Source organism: Hoplias malabaricus, chromosome 5 (assembly GCF_029633855.1).
Source record: "Hoplias malabaricus isolate fHopMal1 chromosome 5, fHopMal1.hap1, whole genome shotgun sequence".
Lineage (NCBI taxonomy): Eukaryota > Metazoa > Chordata > Actinopteri > Characiformes > Erythrinidae > Hoplias > Hoplias malabaricus.
In genome coordinates, this window is record NC_089804.1 from 26,348,211 (window position 1) to 26,370,975 (window position 22,765).

Genomic DNA, 22,765 nt, shown 5'->3' on the forward strand with positions numbered 1-22,765 from the left:
GTGCCAGTACAAAGAAAAGGAAAGAGAGAAAAAAAAATAAATACAAACCTATTATCCATTATTGACCTGCCTCTGTTGCCTAGCAACTCCAGCTGCCACTGAACAAGTGCCAGAGATGGTAATGATTGCAGAGCACCATCATTGGGGAATGGGCAAAGTCGTGAGTCCTGCTCTGCTGATGCTGCCTATTAACTGGACCTTTTCTTTATTTAGAAGCTGACTGGGTGTTCACACGAGGGACCAGTGTGACTCCAGGATGAGGGAAATTACAGTAAAGACTGAATGTTTAGTCGGCATGTCATACCTGGGAATTTACTGTCTGGCACCGTGGACAGTGGAGTTGCTATTTTCTCCCTCTTTAATAAAACATACGGTAGTATTATGTTACAGTGTCTATCAATGTCCATCTTTTGCTCATATTCTGTTTTGATTTGTCTAAATTAAATTAGTCTAATTCCAAATGTGGTGGGTTTTCTTTATTATTTGCTTATTACAGCATATACCCAACATTTTTAAAAATAATTTTTTCATTTATTATTTTATTAGTTTCATTATTTAACTGCCATTGTAACTGGAAATGAATTTAATTAGTCTCTGACTATTTAAAAATAATACGAGACCAGATACATATACCTAGACCTATCTAAAGCCCATACCCGTCTCTCTTACACAATAACCAGTTTAATTATATGGAGCTAATATAAAGGCTATAGAAATGAGCACAATCCTTTTTTGAGAACTGCACCGTGGAGCCCTGAGGATTTAAAGAGTTCGAAACAGAAAGAGAATGTGTGTGAGGAGCAGCTGCGTGTGGGCGCCTTGGTATTTTAGCAGCAGTACGGACACCATCACATGCAAATACCCAGCTGCCCCTGTCCCTTTTCTTTCTGCCTTTTTGCCAGTTCTCTCCGTCATGCCACCATCTCGCTCATGGAGGTGGAAGGAGTAGCGGCTTGGCTTAGCATTAATACAATGCATCAAGCTGCCAGGCTATTTTTAGCCTCCCTCGGATTGAGGCTCCGCATTGATGTTTTTTTTTTCTTTGCGAGTGGCTATATATAGAAAGGTCACCCCAGGAGGAGCTCAAGGAGCCACTGGAGAGCTAGGTGACAGGCAAAGATGGCAATTGGCTGTTGCAAATCAGGCATCTGTTGAATACAAATGCTGTAGCACCTTCTATACAATGTGGCTAATGTATTTTCTACATGTTTCTAGATTTGTACATCCTCAAAAGACTAATTCCCCCACTCTTACAATACAAAGCCATCTATGTACTCTACACCTGCATTGTGTATTTGAGCATATAGGGGGAAAAAAGGAAATTTCTTTAAGCTTTTTTCAACCATTTAATTTATTTATTAAATCAATTTTAATGCTGATGGAATATAAAAAAACTGCTAATAATTCAATGTTTTATTTGTTCACCAATATAAAAATTCATAGTTATAAAAAACAGCATATTCTCAGCAAAATACCATATTTTTATGTTGATATGCCTTTCCCTACACTCGTCTTTTGCATTATGAAGTATTTTGCTGTTTAACGATGAGATCTGGTACCTCATTTACACAGTTTCTCTTCTTATTCTAAACGCATCCTTTCTGCCAAGACATGTCCAGGGGGGGCTCTAAGGCGATGGGTTGGTTGTTGTGGAGTAAGGAATGGGTCAGGAGGGAAAGGGGTTGGGTATGTGTGTGTGTGTGTGAGATGAGGGAGGGGTGCTGTTTCTTGCCTTTGTGGGGTAGCAACAGCCTGTGTGACGTAGCGGACTGATCATGGCTCCTGCTGCAGCTTTTTCCAACTCACGCCGGCGACGCAGCATCTAAAAATAGCAGCAGAGAGGGATCCCCCCATTCCTGGCCCAGCCCACCACGATGAGCTCTGGTGCAATGGGCCAGAATTAAAACGCTGATGTGCAGCATATATACATGCGCATTACACAACAGCATATGTATATTATGTTTATGCTGCTGTTCACAAACCTGGACTTATATCTACTTCGTTTTTATCCATGACCTTGATTTGCAGCTGATTGCAGTATTTTGTAAAATAATTAAACGGCATTTTGTAATGAATTGTCGTATTAATATATTGTTGCCTTACGAGCTAGACACAGAAAGCTAGTCCTACATGTTTATTTAACATTTTCAGTTCTGTGGGAAGAAAAGTAAGTGAGTAGGTTAAAATTATAGGTGCTAATGTTTTTTTTACTGTACATTCCTTATACTATACACTCTATGTCTTCCTCAAACATTATTACAACCTCTTACTACAAAGCTGTAACAGACTTACACTTTAGAATCACTTTATACATGTATCTCCTTCCACGCTCGGGTTTATGTTACAAAACACTCTGCATTTGGATGCTGTTCAAATGAGGCGCTGCAAACAAGCAGGTCCAGTGGAAGAGGCTATTGATCGTGCCTCAAAATGACGAGACACACTGTTACTATTTTAAGCAGCAGGAAAAGCAAAAACTGCCCTGCATCACAGTTACATAACACTACTACTATAAAGAAACCACTGCTTTTAATGTGTGCTGCATGCCAACTACACACTGTTCCAGGCAGGAATACAAACACGACACCTGCAGTGATATTGATTCAGCTGATTCAAGTCATACCAGCAGAGAGACAATGTAACCCTACACTGTTATTGTTATAATTCATCAGTACATAGCTAGACAGCATTCAATTCCCACAATATTTTTCATACACTGTACTAGGAGGTTGAAGTCTAAAAGATATTCAGTGCATTGATTTCAAAGTTCAAAATAAATAAAATGTAATATATAAAATGGTTATAAATATGTCTGAGTTTTTAGAGGTTTTTGGGGATGTCACACATGTGATGAGAAGTTCTTGGTTACTTTATTCCACAGGTAAAAAGGTTCCAAATTGTTTGTGCACCTCATGGAAGCAATGAACCATTTCTAAACAGCCATCATTACAGCGTTGCTGCTCAAACTGTATGAATCCTTTTCATAGATAATGCAAGAAAACTAACCAACTGAAACCAGTCATTCTGATTTGGATACATCATCACATTAGCAATAGAATCGGTCTTTATTGGCCAGGAGTGTTTGCACATTTAAGTAATTTACCAAATCAACAGATGCACCTAACTTTACAAAGCAACCAACTTAGAACCCTTCATATTGAAATGACAGAAAGAACACTCTGTAGAGCCCAGACTAACCCTGAAACGGTGAAGAAACCTCAGTAAAGAAGTGTTCTTTCTGTGTTCAGGCCGTCAGTCTGCTCACTCTGTTCCTGCCCATTTCAGAAGGTAAAAGGCTGCTCTGTTCCAACACTCTGAAAAACAGACTCGGTGCAAGGCCAGTGACCCTCAGCACTCAAAAGCTTTTACAAAGACACAGAGAGAACATTCAGAAATACCCAGCTCTATTCAGCAGTCCCCATGTCTACGTGCAGGGAATCGATATTGTGTCCAAAATTATAATGAAGCTAAAAATAGTCCTTTTTATATTTACCAAGAAATAGGACAGGAATCTGTTGGCAGTGTGGCTTCATCTGATATCATTTTTCATTCTTCTAAATATTGCAGAAATTCTGCCTAATGTAGAAATGTAATACTTTTAATCTATTTCATATTTGTGTTTAAAAGCAAAATTTTGATGTTATTTTCCTGACATCAAGACAACCTTAAAAAAAGTCCAAATAAAAGCACTGCCGATAGAAAGGGATGCTTTGAAGAATCTGCAAATGAGCCCATGTTCTCCTTGCTCAAAGTCAAGCATGGGCTCGAATGTTATAAAACTCCCAGCTCTGGGTTCTGGAGCTCAGGGGGGACCCATAACATTTGAGATGAAAAAACCTACATGGTTGTGTAGACTAGAAACATTGCTCAAGAGGGGGTCTATAAAAGTCTGGCCATGTAGTTTCTGATTTAATGCTTTGACACTTTAAATATCATGCCCCAGGCCTGGCAGGAAAATGAAGACAGTTTGTATCTAAACCCTGCTCAAATTAAGTGGAGCAAGCACCTGTATTTATCCACTGCATGTAGTGCACGAGCACACACACATGGTCAGCAGGGATTCTAGTTGCAGCAGCAGCAGCGTGTCTGTGCAGGATGAGTTTAGGGGCTTTCCCCCCTCGCTTGGTGACTCACTGATGACTAAACTCTGAATATAACCACTCCGGACACGACACACTTTCAGCATTGATCTCTTTCTTAAGAACTAAATCACATAAAAAAAATGTGGGCTCGAAAATTGAATACATTCTAAAATCTTAGTATCCAGTCTATGGCAAGTCATACATCACAGTGAAGTAATTTGGGGGAAAAAAGTACTGACTTTCAGTCCAACAGCTGCAGAGTTGCACAGTGCTTAAAAGGGAAATATTATGTTTCCACAAGTTAATACAGTTCTGGGGTCTTAACTAAACTTTGGTCAAAATACTACAAGAATCAAACACCACAGTAGTGCCCCCCCCACCCCCCACGTAAACAGCCCTGTTCAGAACAAGGGGTTAAGCACCTTTTCCTTTACATGAGCTTGAGCCACTGTTCACCATGGTCTAAATTAACCATTTGTGTGTTGGTAGGATCCCGATGCCAAAGCTAATGTACAAATGCACTGAAGAAGAGCTAAAATTCTAGCAGCTTTTGTTTTTTATTTTTATTTACTATAGTTACGTTTATTGAAGAAAAAAGTAAGACCATGACTACATCTATTACATATCTGCATCTATTATACAGTGGTACTGTAGTAGTGTCTAGTATTGGTAATACAGAATGGTCACCAAAGCAGCTCGACCAATCAGGAATTACAATGTGTTTTTAATTCAGGGTCAGGTAATACAGACCTTTGTCTTTGGAAATATGGGCCATAATTACAGTTGTCTTGTGCAGAGGCACAAAACTACTTGTTTAACTCTACACTGTCCAAATGTCTGTAGACCCTTAAGCTCTGGTTCATCTGGCCCTAAGCACCCATGCTAAACATTCATTCATCTGTAACCCTTATCCAGTTCAGGGTCGCGGTGCGTCCAGAGCGCAAGGCGGGAATACACCCTGGAGGGTGCGCCAGTCCTTCACAGGGCAACACACGCTCACACATTCACTCACACACTCACACCTACGGACACTTTTGAGTCGCCAATCCACCTACCAACGTGTGTTTTTGGACTGTGGGAGGAAACTGGAGCACCCGGAAGAAACCCACGCAGACACAGGGAGAACACGCCACACTCCTCACAGTCAGTCACCCGGAGGAAACGCACGTGGACACGGGGAGAACACACCACACTCCTCCCAGTCAGTCACCCGGAGGAAACTCACGTGGACACGAGGAGAACACACCACACTCCTCACAGTCAGTCACCCGGAGGAAACGCACGCAGACACACACTACCTGCTGCACCACCGTGCCGCCCTTGCTAAACATTTATGTGAATATTATAATATTATACAGATACCTTCGGAACAATTATACTCCATGTTAGCAGTGGGTGTAGCCTTACATAGATGAATTGTCTGAGATTGTCTACAGGTATTTCATATTAAAAAGGTAGTGTTCATAATACGGGTCTGTCATCCAGCTTCATAGTGACTGATTTGATAATGTGTGTGCCAGAAGGTCCCGGGGCTGACCGGTTCAGGCCTGTAATAGCTTGTCCTCACAGCGCCAGTCCACCCACCCCATTAAGCCCATCCCAAATGCCCTCCGCTGCTCTCTTCTGGATCGATTTACTGTTCAAGATTGCATAAACTGCATTAGAGCACATTTTACGTAAGCTGTTTGCATGAAGTTTTCTAATGACTGTGCTCTCTGGCCAGGTCCAAACACAAGGGAAGTTTTCAGCTCCTCAAAGTGGTCCCACAGCGAGACCCCCGCAGTGCCTGAGCTACAGTTACACCTGAGATAACATGACACACAGTAAACCCTGACAATACCCTACGTAAAAAAGCAATGCTTCTCAGAACTCCCAGCTAACTTTAAGCAAACCATTTCTATGATTTAGCACAAGCTGAAGAGTAAAAGCATTTTTGGGATTTGCAACATAATCTAGGGCATACGTTTAGGATATTTTACCATTACCAGGGGAAATACTTGAAGTTTTCTCACCAAACCTAAAAGCTTTTCCAATAGTTCCTGTAAACTACAGGGTTAACATTTCCAAATTTCCTACCAAACTAAAGGGAAAAATATTGTCAACATTTCAACTTAATTTCAGGGGTAACAATTATTCTCTTATTCCTTAATATTCCTACAAAATAATAATAAAATTCAATATTCACATCATAAGGAAATTCTATTGAGATTCCCAACAAATTGCAAGGAAAACATATTTAATTTTTTTCCACCAAACAGCAGAGGAATGATCATGATGTGAACTGCGAGGGAAGTGTAAGTGTAAGTGTAAGTGGTTGGTGTAGGTTCATCACCGGGACAAAGAGAGGGCTTAGTGAACAGACAAGTAATGTATTATGTGGTTTATGTGATCTAAGGCTGAAACATTAATGATAATTATATTGAAACTGTGATTTTGAGCCATTTTAAGATTAGCTTACATTCTCAAGAACAATTTCAAAATGGTTTAGAAAATGGACATTTAACTTCTATAAGAGAGTTGACCATTCCAAGTCAATCAAACACAGTGCTGTACACATGACAACGACCATAATGTAAAAGACAGTTAAGGCCTTATTGGATATACAAACAGAACTGGACCTTAATTTTTGGAATATAATTGCAATTTTATTCACAATCATAATAGTGGTCTGAAAAATCAGTGTTTATCCCACAATTATTCAGCCCTAATGTGTTCTTTTTTTTATTGAGTGCTTATTTAGATTCTCTTACTTATCTAACACCTTTGTTCTGCACGATGAACCCAGAAAGCTAGAAGCCAAAGGTTGAGTAAACAGAAACTTGTGTTGTTTCTTAGTCTATTGCTTCCCTGCCAAGTTAAAACTACAACGTTCAACTTGGTTCAGAGACCCCAGGTGTGTTGTATTCTCTGTGGTGCCTCCCTTTTGTCCAGCATCCAGTAAAAGGAAAAATTCCCCTAATCCCCACCTCACGTGGCAGGGACTGCTGTCTATTTCCGACCAAAACAAACAAGAAATCCCAACCCAGGGTGATTCTCAGTTGTTTGACTTTGACAAGTCACAGGCTCTAATTATAAATGTCGTCTTCCTGGCACGTGGAGGCCCACGCTAAGTGAGTCTGTCAGTTAAAGCAGACAACAATAGCACTCACATGAGTGGAAATATTGCACCAGACTTCATTAGCAACAAAGGTGGCACAAAGGTGTGAAATGCCCCTGGAGCCGATGCAGAAAATCCCTCGTGGCTTTGCAGAATCTGATTCTAAACTCTCAAATTCTAAACCTGCACATGTGGTGGCAGTCTGTGGGAATGGGGAGGTTCAGAGCAGGAAAAAAAAAACGTAAATAATGAAACAGGCTCTTTATATGCAGGTTGCCCTATAAGCCACGCTGTGTCTATGGCACACTTTAAGGCTGGCATTTTAAATAAAGCAAATTCGTATTTACTTTACTGCTGGTTGTACTGAATCATGGTGAAATCCAAGCATTCGCTATTGTACATAATGTCTCTCTAAAGAAATGTGACTGAACTGAATGGTGAGGTCAGTGATATACACCTCTACTCCCCACGCCTCTTCCCCCAACTCTACAGGATCTTCTTGATCTAGCTGACTTTAAACTCAATTACAAGGCTCAATGCTAACTTCATCACTTTTAGAATTAGGACCTGCTGGGAGGCTCAGAAAAACTGAGGGGAAGCTAAAAGTGAACAGCAGTGGAGTATAAAGGGGCTTAGTGGGCTTAATGAGGACGATTTGGCCTGAACTTGTAAAGCTTGACACTTTGTATTAGCAACAGGCTTAAACGGTTAAGCTAACATGGGAATCTAAGGCCTTCACAAAAACCCACTAAAAATTAACAGAGAGGTGGGCAGGTTCTCTTACAGTGTTCTGTTCCACTCCTCTCTATTTCCCTCTCTGTATTTCCTTCTTTCTTCCCTTTGCCCCTCCTTCCCCCACCCCCATTTTCTCTCTCTTCTCTGCTGACTCGTAGTTAGAAATCAGAGGCTATTTCAGCCCCTGAAATTACTGACAACGCACTTCTTAAATATTGCATTAAGCTGCACATTCTTACAATTGAAAGGGAATTTATAAGCACCAAGAGGATATTGCAGAAAAAGAATGAGGTCAGTTTACTGAGGACGTAAGCTGGGTTAATAGCCTCACGAATGGATATTTACTGGAAAAATCAGGAATGCTAATTATTAATAAGCACTCATAAGCCGTAAATATAATCATATTTCCCATTAAATTATTAATGATGACCCAACAAAGCCACAGTGAAAGGAAAATAATGGATATATATCACAAACGTTCAAATCGCCTACTTATTTTCTAATGATTTTAATCATTTGTGTCTGAGCCTATAAATTTCAGGTACTGTCATCTACCTTTGTGATCTCTGGGTAGGATGGCCCCTCCCCTCCACCCAACTCTCTGCTCAAAGTCCTAACAGGCACTGCAACTAATGTGACAGATCTGGGTAGTTTGTGTTCTCCTCAGTTTGACAAGAAAGAGAAGGTCAGCCTCATGAGGCTAAAGACACTGTGTGATTGGGTGGGACTGGAGACTATTTAATTTAGAGTTTTTCTCTCCTTGCTGCAATGACCGTCTCACTTATTCTGAAATGGTTGTGTGCTAGAAGTTGCTGTGAGGATTTTCCTGCACTCAGCCATAAGAGCATAAGTGAAGTCATGTTGTGTGTCTAGTTCAGACTTCATCCTGAATGCATTGAATGAAACTCCACCACTCCAGAGAGTGCATTTCTTCTGTTCAGTAATTGGGGATTTATATCCTTGTAGTCAATGCTACAGAAATATAAAGCTGCAGACCTGCTCATGTTTGGGCACTCCAGCGAACCCTAGGGCTTTTCTACAGGCTTATAGTTGCACACTAAGCAGAACAAATGTCTGGACACTATTGGACTTGTCTAGATTTGGGTTGAGTATATTTTATAATATCACACAAGGCACTGCTGAACCTGAGGGTGTGAATTACACTGATATATTATTTATAACAGCCTTTAGAGGATGTGAATGTGTGAACATTTCCTGGCATGTTACTGAATTTGTTCCAGATTGAGATGTGACACCACAGGCGTCAATCATCTGAATGCAACAAGCCAGAGTGTATTGTCTGAAAATAAACCAGCGCATATAAAAGGCGCAAAGGGACGCGGGCAACATGAATATTAATGAGAACACTGGCACTCCTCCACAGCCTTAGAGACAGCTTTAACAGAGAACACCAGCTGGCGTAACAGGCTATATTTTCTTCACTTTGAAAGTGTTTTTTAGGGATTCCATTATTACAATTCTTTTGTTATGGTCAGTAGGATAAAGAAAAAATTTAAATGACATTTAAGAGTGTGGCTCCCCCTAGCGCTTGAAGACTGTCAGCATGTAACACACCGTGCAAAAGCATCAGACTCCAGGTGATCACAAAACCCAAATAGATGTGTTGTTAATTCTTCTCTCCACCATCCCACAGTTTAAGAATCAAAAAGTGATTGAAATACAACACCTTTGAGAAAGTAATATTGCTTTAATAGCACTTGGAGGATTAGGTAAGAGAGGAGGGAGGAGGAAAATGATCCCAGTGTATGTTTATTATACACACATCCTCCTTATCCTCAAGTAAGATTGATTTTTTTTTTATCTAGTTTTCGCTCCAGTTTTAGTCATTACCAATTCCACTTCCTGCTTATCTAACACACACACACACACACACACACACACACACACACACACACACACACACACACACACACACACACACACACACACACACACACACACACACACACACACACACACACACACACACACACACACACACACACACGGTAGGTTGTGGGTTCGATTCCCGCTCTGGGTGACTTGGGGAGTTGGTGTGTTCTCCCCTTGTCTGTGTGGGTTTCCTCCGGGTGACTGTGAGGAGTTGGTGTGTTCTCCCTGTGTCTGCATGGGTTTCCTCTGGGTGCTCCAGTTTCCTCCCACAGTCCAAAAACACACGTTGGTAGGTGGATTGGCGACGCAAAAGTGTCCGTAGGTGTGAGTGAATGTGTGTGTGTGTGTCTGTGCTGCCCTGTGAAGGACTGGCACCCCCTCCAGGGTGTATTTCTGCCTTCTGCCTTTTCTGATTCCAGGTAGGCTCTGGGCCCACCGCGACCCTGAACTGGATAAGCGCTTACAGATAATGAATGAATGAATATATATATATATATATATATATATATATATATATATATATATATGGTACAGCTATATAAATCTGAACTGTTGCTTAAGCTCATTATGCACAGTGAATGCGCTGCTTTACTGAACCCAAACAAGACAGACAGTGTGTGACTGGCACTGTTCCATACAGCAGTCGTGTCGCTGTAAAAAACACATGTGTGAACGCTCTCACATGCTCTAAAAAGGCTGGGATACATCTGTCCCCAGTGTGGTCAGCTGTCACACCCACACAAACTCGCTCTCCAGAAATGACATTATTAAGCACGAGTGGTGAGGCTGAAATAATGAACCTGATGACACACAGCTGAAGGGATGCTGTGTAGGAGAGGAGAAACAGTGCTGGAGAACAGGGAGGGGACACAAACAGCCTTCAGTTTCTCCCTTGTACCTCCACTCACAGACCTTTTTATCTGAAAAGGGATATAAGTGCACTCTGTATGACTTTCAATTACTGATTCAACAATTACACCTCTATTGGACCGACTGGATAAGTGTAAAAAACACTGACTGACCAAATTTCAGATACATCTGCACTGTGTAGGTGTCTGAAAGTTCAGAGAATATTGCTTCTTCAAGGTGGACCCACTGTGGACAGAAGTATTCAAACATACACTCACAGTTTACATACACTGTAAATTATGAAATGAAAAGCAGAAACTGGAGAAATTGCACTAAAGCCAGTGGCCACCATGCCATAAGAAGAAGAAGCTGTTACTGCAGCATAGCAGCATCCAAACTATGTTGGAGGGGCAGCTGTCCACAACATGCATGATAGCGTAAATGTAACTAAAGTAACAGCTTATCTGACTGATCAGGCATATCATGACATAGCAAAGTGCAAATGTGTCTTCAAGCTTCAGATGTAATCACTGTATTAAATATTGAAGGCAGAGTTAATTTGCCAGTTAACCACAGAAAACAATGAAAGCTAGGTATGACAAGTCTTGAGGTACATCTGGTTTCCCACTTAAGCTTTAACCTACAGCAGAACTGCACAGAACGTTGCTTGGATTTGTTTAATGCTAAGGAATGCATTACAGACCTCTTCTCTGATTTCAGTTAGCTTAAAGCATGTTATACAACGTGCAATAAAAGTTCTTACATACAGACTACTGCATGTCACACTGCGCAAGATGCTGCAGCTGAAATATTTATATTCTCTAACAGACAGAAACTATTCTAATGAGGGCACCAGTCAGACTATAAAATAAAATAAACTCAAGAAATAAGCAAACAACAACATGCTGCTTGTGTCATTCCAAGCCACTACCATATGGATGCCATTAGATATGCGTCACGTAGAGACCAAATGATTTGGCAGTGACAATGATTTGGAAGTTAATCAGAGGCTTCAATCTTTAGTCTCAAAGGCACTAAATACACCTGATTTAAACACATCAGAATTTATACTGGGCTCCACAGCAGAGCAACAGTCAAAGAATTGCCCTGTCAGCATTCTCCTCCAAGTGTTTTGAGCTGTATGATGCGGTTATTTGCTTTACAACAACTACACAACCCTTGGATTCAGGTGTTGGTCCTAGTCCTCCCAGCTTTACAGCATTAATATGATTGATGGAGACTTAGTTAGTGGGTGGAATTCTTTCACAATTCCTAATTTCTGACACCAACAGCATTTTCATGATTAGTAGTGCACTGGCTAATCCAGCGTTTCCCAAAACAGGGTTAAGTGGCATTAATGGAATAATGGATAAGGGTCACTCACTTTGCCAGTTTCATCTCTATCTGTTGGCGGATCTCCTGGCGCTCCTGATCACTGCGGACCGGGAAGATGTTCCTATCCTCCAGCTCCTGTTTGCTGGGCCTGTTGCGCAGCTTCACCGCCAGCAGCTCCTTCCTAATACGGCGCGGCAGTGTCCCTGCAACACACAGACACACATTCACTGATGGTATCAAATAACTGACCACCAGAAACCCTATAGCCCACAATAGAACAATGTCTAATTTTCCATTTTGCAAATTAAAGAGCAGTGGATGGAAACAGCTCCTGTTGATTAAGTGGATTAGCCCTTTAAGCTTCTTTGTCTCCATTCTAAGGCTTATTCAACACCAACAGGGAAACAATCTCAAAATGATTTATCATAAACGTATAAGAGTGAGGAGTGGAAACCCATGAATGTTAAGGGCCCCTAAGCTATATTTTCCCTGTACTTTATTTTTTCCAGTGGTATTCAAGCCCACAGATGACATCTGTGTTGTCCTTTGCAGTAAATGGTCATGATGCATTTTACATGATCACTTTCCAACCTCTCTTCACACTATGCCTTTAACAAGCTGTAAATTACTGTTTTGAATGGCTGCCCTGTATCATATCTCTCTATAAAAACAAGCTCTGGCCAAACTACTCCTACTAACTTTAGCTTGACTAGATTAAATAATAAAACAGCTGTTGAGTGAAATGATGGTTTTTCTTTCATCTGGGTTTGTCTTTGCATGTAAATTATATGGAGAGGGAATAAGTAGCTTTCAGTTTCTAACATATTACAAACAAGCTGTCTATTAGTTTTTGTGGATAACAATAAACAGACAAAGAATAATTACTGAATAACAAACTAATCAGGTGAGCTATTTAAAGAGAAATAATTCTCTCTCTTTCTCTAGAACCCAAAACCCATATGTAATTATAGCTAACAGTAGAGAGCTGCACAAACTTTCTTCAGAACAAGTAAGAGGTTCCTCATACAAAGAAATTTACACAAGAGTGATTGAAAGCTGCAATCCATGAGCAAACATCATCATAAATATTCTAGGCTTTTATGGCCTGACCCAAACTGTGTTAAACTAATGACAACACTGAAAAGGTTTAAGTGTTTACTGATGACATGGTGCTATAAATGTAGGCAGTAGCACTGTAGCAGTGAACTATACCAGAGATGACAGACTCGTTCCAGCTGTCCTGGTCATTGTAATACTCGTCCAGCCGCATGTTCTCTTTGTTCTCCTCCACTTCTCCGCTCTGCTTCTCTCCCTCTGTGCTTGAGGTGCGGGACAGCCGTCCATCAGAGCGCCTTCTAGGGGACCCACGGACCTCTTTACTATGAAAACTGTGGAGGTATAATTAAACATGCAAACAGACAGACGAATAAGCGACATGAACCACAAAAGGTCCTTGTGAGACACAGACAATCCATTAGATACAAGCCTCATCAGAAATAAATGACTTACAAACAGCACACGGTTTTTAATTTAAGTATAATTTTCTTAATCACCTGTCCTGGCGATGCTTGGTAGCCAGTGCACGGTGCAGTTCCTCAATGATGCAGCTGGGAGGCAGTGGCGGATGCATGTTTCCGAGGTGTGGAGAGCCTGTGGGAGTGGACATGCGACCCCTCAAAGCATCTTTGGGGAGAGTGAAGTTCCGTGGGAGAGTGGCTGGAGCAGGACACATCTGATTTGGGTGAGAACCTGTGTTGAGAAAAGTGCAGGATTTAATGTTTTAAAGGAATATCAGAAACTTCAAACATGTCTTTGCTGATGGAGCACTTTTGGGGTACATTTGTAAATGACAGTGTCCGCTGTAGTTATCCTTTTAATAGCGATTTGGTACGTACTGTCCAGGCTGCCGAGTCTGGGCAATAGCTTTGTGGGCAGTTTTGGGGGAGGAGTGTGGGTTTCTCTGCGTGGTGTTGGCTCTGTCTTTATTTCTTCATGACTTTCCACAGCTTCAGTAGGTGGAGCACTGCTGTCCTTGCTGGTGGGGTCAGAGAATGTCGTCTCTTCATTTTGCTCTTCCTCATGGTGACTTGTCTCCCCTGTGGGCTCAGGGTTCTCTGGGGCATCTTGCTCTATAAACACAGGGACAAGGACAGATAAGAGTAATGTTCTCCCTCCTGTGGTAACAAACTAATTAAGAAGTCTTTGCAGAGCTGAAGAGGGTGTATTAGAGCAGTGAAACTACTGTATGTCTATGCTTCTGTTGGTTTATTCTCCATGAAGATTTACAGTTCAAAGGACACCTCTGTTCAAATTATTTAGAAAAAATTAAACTGAAAATTGGAGATGTTTTGAAACTGCATGGCAGAGATTCTCCAGGAGGAGGAGTGAGAACCAGTGTTTTGGAGGATTCTGTGATCTTTGTCACCACCTAGTGGCCACTACACTGCAATACATATTCACATGTAAACAGCCATAAATATGGTCCATTTCATAACAGCACACTGTGGGATTAATTTGTGCCTAAAACATCAGAAAATCTGTTCCAGAAATGTAATCATTATCAGACTAATCCATAAAATGAAAAAGCATCTCACAGAAACATGGATCTGACTAGAAGTAATCACAGCTCTCAATGAGTACTCTACTCCAGAGAGAGCCAACTCTACTGAGTACAATTATTTACACAGCCCTTGCTAAATGAAAATGGAGAAATCATAGCAGATATTATATACATGATTGAAGAAACAGAAACCAGACTTCAAACCCTGTCACTTTTGAAAATAATTTGTTTGTTAATGTATAATCAAAAACTTAATGGCTGTTTTGACTGGAAATTAAATAAATATTGGGTGGTTTTTAAAACAGCACACAATATTAACAGTTTTTTTAATATATCAATTTTCTAATATGGCAAACTTAGCAAGAAACTAAATTACAATTTTTTAAAAGGGGCTATGGATACAACGTAATATAAGGTTTTAATTATGAGAGTGTTTATTTAGATATTTTAAACATATGGTATATTAACTGACTTCTTGGCCATGATAGGTATATGACAAAAAAGGGCTAATAAAAAAAAAGTTCTGCCTGTAGAAAGATTGTCATCATCAGGTTCCAGCTCCTCTAAGGCGTTGGCTAGCGGTGCCATGGGCTCGTCCTCCCTCTCCTCCCCGTCTGAGTACTCTTGTGTGGGGGTGCCTGGCTCCTCTGAGTTTCCACCACATGCCAGACCAGAACCTGCGCACAGGAACAGAGGAGTGTATCCCGGATTTTTCATGCAGACAATTGTTTTGAAATCAATAGGGTTAAATTGAAAGTTTGTCCTATATATATATATATATATATATATATATATATGGAAAAAAAAGTAGTTTTAAAAATATAACTAGGCATGAGATGCAGTACGAACAAAGCCAAAAGACTAATTATAATAGCTCCTATTAACTATCTATTTTACCATGAATTCTCTAAACTGACCCTTCAACATCACATGTTGTTGACAACTGATTTAGAAAGCACTGTCTGCATTCTCTCTGGAGGGAGGCAGCTGAACACTGTTGCTGTCATCACTCCCTCATAAAAGCCTAACAGCTCCCCTGGTGGTCTTAGAGTGTGAAAATGAGCTGGCTCTTTTATGCTTAGAGTCAGAAGAGTGAGTAGAGCTGAAAGTAATGGCCTCTCTGAGCTCAGCGAGGAGGAGTGAGTTTGTATTTTTTTTTTGTAGCTCTTTCTCACCTATGCTTGTCTCTGCCAGGCCTTTCCTCACCAGCTCATCATGGGGCTGCCGCAACACCACTTTCCTCTCCACACCTGCAGGGGGCATTACACAGTATTAGATGATTAAAAACAATACGGTTTTATTTTATCCCCTTAAACTGGGTATTGCCAAATAACTAGGTTTATTCTGATGTGATCTCATGATGATTATAACTCTTGATCCAATGCTGACCATGTTTCAGACCAATCAGGGTCAAGGTTCTGACCAATCAGAGCCTAGCCTTTGACTAATCATGTCTAGCCTTCTGACTTAAGTCAAAAAGCAAGTACGAATCTTTAGACTAGTTTAATAGTTAATACTCCACACTGTGAATTCAAATAACAAAGGGCTGCAGCACTGTGACCTGAATTTAACCTAGACTTTTTAAGAACATAAGTGTGTTTCTACTATTCTACCAGCCTGTTATTGTTAGTGTTATATTCTGTGCTGTTGTGTGCAGTGGCAACATCAACAAAAGTGCCTCTGGACAAATTGAAAAAGAAGTCTGTCTCTGTTTTACGAATGAAACTGAACACACTGGAGGCTGTGGCAGAAAAAGGGACTCTCAATTAGCTGCTCGTTATTACAAACAATGCATCACACCCCCTGAACACAGTGGAAAAACAGAGAAGCTCTTTCAGTGGAAGACAGTACAGCTGTACAGTGCTAAAAGTGCACTGTGAGATCTTTTCTCCCTATTGCAGAAAGACTCCACAAGAAGCCTCTTTAGGGACACTAATGGTATCCTGCTGTCTGGACTACACCATACACTCCCATGAGTACAGTATATTAATATAAACTCATTTGCAGTGTTGCATGTTTACAGTACCCGCGACTCTTATAACACTTTCATTTTCTGCTCTCCAGACCAACCACTTTAGCTCTTAGTAATAATTTATAGACAGTTTTACTACCTCAGACCTTCATTAGTGCAAGACATACTGATGCTACTCTTCTAAATGTCATGGACACAGTTCATATATGTATCTCATTCGTCACATTTTTTTAACTGTACTTGTAACACCCAGCCTTTTATTCTGTACTGTATTTATAGATGCAATTCTGCTCTTGTGTAATATAGTACTGTGATGTTGTAATTTCCTCTGGGATCAATAGAGTCTTATATATGCAAGCCATAACTAGCACACTCCTTGCTCAGATAATATTTTAGCCACTTATACACTTAAGTATGATAAGTGCTTACAGTATGTTATTTACGTACAGTATGTACGCATGTTCCGGCTTACACCGAAAATCGGTTTACGACGCGACGTAGGAACGGATCAACGTCATAAGTCGAGGAGCCCCTAGTCTCACACAGTGGTCAGTCAATCAATGGTTTGTCACAGTGTATGGCCTTCATTCGTTTCTTTCAGAACTATATACTGGCTTCTGTGTATTGGGCAAGAATGTAGCTCTACACCAACTCCGATAGCTTTTGCTACATGAATAAAGATACTAAAGATACACCTATGCAGGATGTTACCGATTATTTATGGTCTATTTGCAGTGCTATTAAAAAAATAAGGCATGGATTAAACATACCTTGCACCTCTGTTTAAAGAGAACAAATTCAGCAAATACAGACCCTTTTACAATAAAAGTTGAATTTGTTCCTTTTATTAGTCTACATTTACTCATTGTGTGTGTGTGTGTGTGTGTGTGTTCTTTGTGACTGAGAGAAATCATTTTATGGAGTTGCTAAAACTGCACAAGAAGTTATAAAAATGTCTGGCACCCAGAAATCCATCTGATTACTTTACTATTCAATAAGGACCCCCCTCTGCACAAATAAACAACAGCCAATGAAGCTGAAATTCGGTCCAGCCCCAATGTTCACTTGGTGAATACTTGCACACTGCGTGCACTATATATTCAATGTATAGTGACATGCTGAAAATGGACTGGGGATTCACATTTAAGGGATTTTAATGTTGATGTTAGAATCAATAAATAATCAATTATCTTCATATTTAATGTCAAATCAAAAAACGCAAAAAAGGAATATGCTCTTACTGGCATTGGAGTGCAACAAATGTTTGCCTCTGTATTTAACCAATCCTTGGCAGTGAACACACACACACACACACACACACACACACACACACACACACACACACACACACACACACACACACACACACACACACACACACACACACACACACACACACACACACACACACACACACACACACACACACACACACACACACACACACACACACACACACACACACACACACACACACACACACACACACACACACACACACACACACACACACACACACACACACACACACACAGAGCTAATCAGTTGTGGATATTGCAGGAGACAGCACTGATCCTTCACTCCCTTCACCCCCAATTTTTACTGCCTGTCAAGTGGGATCAGAATCAGCAAACTTTAGGTCCCAAGCCCACTTCACCAACACATCAGGCCACAGCTGTGCACACCACTTGTGTCTGTACGTCTGGAGCTCTCTCACCTGTAGAGCCTTGCCTTAACTTCTCATTTTTCTTTTTTCTCCACTTCCAGGGCTTGAAGATGCGTCCCAGGCTGGCCAGCTTGCTGTTGCGGCGGATGGGGGGTGTGCGAACCCCTGTCACTAGGCAACCAGAGTGAAGGGTTCTCTGCTGCTCCATAACATCTACAAAAAAAACAAAAGGAGAACCAGAGTTGGATTCACTTAAAGGCAGAAACAGCAAAAAGGCACCATGATTTCTTCTCATTTTGAAGACAGTGACACCAGGCTAGTGAATGTCAAGTACCCTCCAAATAAATAAATGAATAAATAAATAACTAAATATTAAAAAGTCATTAAAAAAAGTAATTAATTGAATCTCAGGATATTTGAGTCAAAAGTACTCTACCCCCAGGATTCTCTTGCACAGGAGGAATCACATCTAGGTCATCTCCCTGCGGCTACGCTTTTGTTGTAATTAACCCATTGGAGTGAAATAGTTATTCAGAATCTAGTGTCTTTTCAAGCTTCAGGGAACACACGCTGTGCAAGAAGAACCTGAGAGAAGAGCATGAGGAACGTGTAATCAGCATTAGGCTGCAGTGAATGACTCTTATTATCTCTCACAGCCCTGCATGCTCATTATTGCACAAAAGTAAACATTGCTCTTTTTCCTCCGTTCCATCAGAGAAAAGTGCCGTTCACTGCCTGATGCAGAAGGAAGACATTGTGTCTGCCTCACAATGATCCAGACTCAGTTCTTCAACACATCTGTACAAACAAACCAATCACTTTAGGGTCCACAGTCCATCAACTACAAAGTCCATCAGTCTAGACTTCTCGTTTTCTTCTTAAAAGACCCACTCAAGGGAAAATCAAGAAGCCGCATTGTGTGTTGAGACTTGTGTCAACCACAAGGTTGATCTTTTCTACTTTTAAACCGCAGTGTTCCAAAGACAGTATTAAATATGCAGATTTAGAAACCATGGGTTTGTTACCTCATAAACCTAAGAAGCAGAACTTGCTGGTCATGGATTTTTAAGCCACTTTAAAGGCAAGAGTACAGTTAAAATTAAGAAGTAAATTGCATTGTCACTGAGGGGTTGGATGAGGAATGTCTCATTAAAAAACTTTTTTTAATCAGAAATACTCACAAAGATGAGTATTATGTGGAGAGGCTGCAAAAAAATATATATATAGTAAAATATATAAAAAATCCATAGTTTTAAACCTGTTACATTGTTTACAATGATTTTGAGAAATATCTCAAGAGGTACCTGTAGGTGTTCGGTTTTACAGTTATTAACTTTACTAATAAAAGCCTCAAAATATGTGCAGATTTTCTTGAGGCAAAAAAAAAAGAACTCTTTAACATCAAACCTCTCTTGACCTTGTTTGCACTTTTAGCAACTAGACATGTTTTACGGTCCGCGTATTGACATGCAGTTAGCACAGCACCAAACATGTTTTTCATTGATTAACAAGATGTGGAGTAAAGATTTTTCCTTTCAAAACATCACTTTTAAATTATTCATGAAAACAAGTCCGTTGTAATTTGGCTCTGACGTCTTCCCATACATCACTCCCCAAGCCTCGCCCAGAGATTATCATCCTAATCCACAGCAGCCTTATGTGTCAGTCTAGAAGACAGACAGACTCTGGCTTGATCACAATCGAATGACAGGCAGCTCTTGACTCTTGGGTGTTTCTGAGACTGAGGCACCACAGGACCCAGCACGGTGTCTGGTGCTCTAGAGTACCGCTGCACAAGGAGGCCTAGAAGGCAGCACAGACAGAAATAGGCTCTCCCACACAGTCTGACGGAGACAGAGCTCTGACACTTCAGGGAAGGCACAGATGAGCCGTGGGCTGCGCCGCCAGCACTGGGTTCTATCTCTGTCTCTGGCTTTGCATTAATGTCACACTTACTGGCTCAAAAAAACAACACCTGCTCAAACCTGATGATGGATAGGAAGATGAAAACATAAGACAGATAAAGCATATCATACCATATAAATAGCGACATATCAGTTTGGATCATGTACATTTGTTTTAACCTCATCACAGCTATTTCTGCAGTATTAAGTAAGCAATGTGTCATGAAGCGTGTCTACGTTTGTATGCAATTATTTCACAAACTTTAGATTTCTGTTTATTCCACTTTGAATCAATGCAGTCAATCTGCAGCAAGATTACAGTCACAGCTGCACAACAGATGATTGGTCCACTGATGATATAATACAAATCCAGTTTTAATCCCGAATGTTTAATATGATCTTTAAATTGTGACATATACTTTACGTAAAGGCGTGACACTCCTGAAATTACCCACATGCTGAAATGTGCAAATCAACACCCAGGATGCTCCTCCATCAACCATTTATGCTCAATGTCTCCTAAAGATTAATCCATTTGGTTCCGATGTCAAAACCAGCTGACTGACTCGGCATTGTAAAGTAGGAAGACAATCAGTGGACACCTAAACAACTGTGTTGGACGTTTTCTGAAGAGCAATTCCACCAGGTATTCTGCTTAATTCACTTTCCAAATTGTTTTGTACTCAAAAAACTTCACATTAGAGAATCTTCTAGTGACAAAAACAACCAGTTGGTCTAATGTTTATGTCACAGTTATGTACTTAACAAGATCCTCTGAGTTTACAAACCTAAAATGGATGTTGATGACACCTATCCAAGACCAGGTAACTGTACTGAGCTGAAATCAACAGAAAAAAGAAATCTGACCCTATATTTTTATGAAAGATGATTGACATGCTCACATTTGCTGATATTAGATCTGTAGTGCTGCATAGTTTAAAAAAGTTGCTATCTCAATATTTCCAGATGCAATACTATTGAGATAGTATCTCATTATTTTAGATAATAAGTCAATATATTGAGATAGTATATCTCAATATATTGACTTTTTTTCTCAAAATAATGAGATAGTACCACAATATATTGACTTAGTATCTCAAAATAATGAGATTATATCTCAAAATATTCAGTCAGCAAATTGCATATTAATGAAAAATAAAAAATGATGCCTTTTTTGCATTATTTTATGTGGCAGAAACAAGCTTCCATAAAATTTAAAATTTGACAGTGTGCCATTTTTTTAATCCAAATTTGAATTCCAACTTAGATTTAAAATGCTCATCCATAGTTTCAGAGTGGACTCCTCTAAATCCAGACCACTAAACCAGCCCTATCTTATCACTGTGGTCTCTGCAGTGAAACTTTTTGTCCAACGGTCCAATATTTTGTTACTGGTGATATCCATAATATGCTCAGAAAAGCCTACTTTACAAATCATGATTCGTTCACAAATCTATTTTATTTGTGAGGCATAGCGCAGTGACAAGTGACAATATATCTGCGACATTATGTTGTCTATATCATTAAGCACTACTTGTAACATCACTCTCATGCAACCACTGGAGGACAGGCAGTGGAAACGGCAGCAGAAGCAGTGCTCACGTTGCTAGCATGCTACTCCCTCTACTCTCTATGACCCCCACATCTGTTTGACAATGGTTAAGCCAGTTACTAATACTGTTAAATAATCCTGGCTTGCTCAGGTTTGTCTACACTTTAGCTATAATAAGAATAACATGCTACACTGAGCAAGGATCAACAGCATCACCCCTGCTAATCACCTCACTGAGGTAATGAGCACAAATCCCATGAAGTACACTTGAATACAAATGCAGTCATATTACCCAGCATGCTATTTAAAAGGTATTATGAAACTATGCAGTCTACAGTGGCGTATTATAGAGCCTGGGCACGCTGAGGTTTGTAGGGTTTTTGCTTCTCTTTTCTCTGACGGATAATGGGGGCTGCACCCGTTTGGCCTTAAACATAGAGAAGCAGGTCAAGCGGCTCAAGTCTGGTCCGCCCGACTAAACCAGCAATGCAGAATCCAGGTCAAGCCTTTTAGATGCTGCAGAGAGTGTGCGCACCCTGGGTCAGGCTCCCGTTGCTATGGTTACTGCTCTGGATGCTGCAGAAAAGCCCCTTGGAGGCAGAGAAGCACGAAAGCATGAGAAGAAAAAAAAATACAGGGGGTTGCTGGGCGGACAGGGAGTCTGTTGCCATGCAGAGTGACAAGGAAGCCCACTGCAGCCAATCAGAAGGCAGCAATGCATAATGCAAGTCAGGCATCCCTCTATTTTTAATCCGAGTGTGGTCCAGGGTATGTTGTGGTGAAAAATTGATCACAGTGCGCTGGGGAAAAGCTGGAGAAGACATGAAATCATTAGATTTTGGTACATTTGCCTTAGCGTATAGCCCCCAAAAATGCAATGCAAACAATTTTTGGGCAGCAGAAACAGACATATGCACAACAAATCTGTGCTCTGAGCCTGACATGATGCACAGCATGTGCTCACAGCAGGATCAAATTTTTTTTTCTGCCCAACAAATACAAAAGAACAGCACAGAACTAACACATGCATGCTCCAGGCTCTTATCACTGACCTTTTTATTGATGCAATGTACTATTAATGCAGTGCACTGAATCTAAATATCATTCACTAACCTTCTGC

The 22,765-nt window shown here is 40.5% G+C and overlaps 1 protein-coding gene across 2 annotated transcripts in view; it reads right to left on the reverse strand.

Moving 5' to 3' along the window:
• phactr3b (phosphatase and actin regulator 3b) overlaps positions 1-22,765 on the reverse strand; it is a 56,590-nt gene that overhangs the window by 12,189 nt on the left and 21,636 nt on the right. For both annotated transcript variants that reach the window (XM_066672667.1, XM_066672668.1), the window contains exons 2-8: positions 18,241-18,402; positions 15,727-15,801; positions 15,079-15,228; positions 13,887-14,120; positions 13,545-13,740; positions 13,204-13,379; positions 12,041-12,194 (exon numbers count right to left, since the gene is read on the reverse strand). In XM_066672667.1, coding sequence (XP_066528764.1) covers positions 12,041-12,194; positions 13,204-13,379; positions 13,545-13,740; positions 13,887-14,120; positions 15,079-15,228; positions 15,727-15,801; positions 18,241-18,402 — 1,147 coding nt within the window. The remainder of the gene's footprint in view (positions 1-12,040; positions 12,195-13,203; positions 13,380-13,544; positions 13,741-13,886; positions 14,121-15,078; positions 15,229-15,726; positions 15,802-18,240; positions 18,403-22,765) is intronic.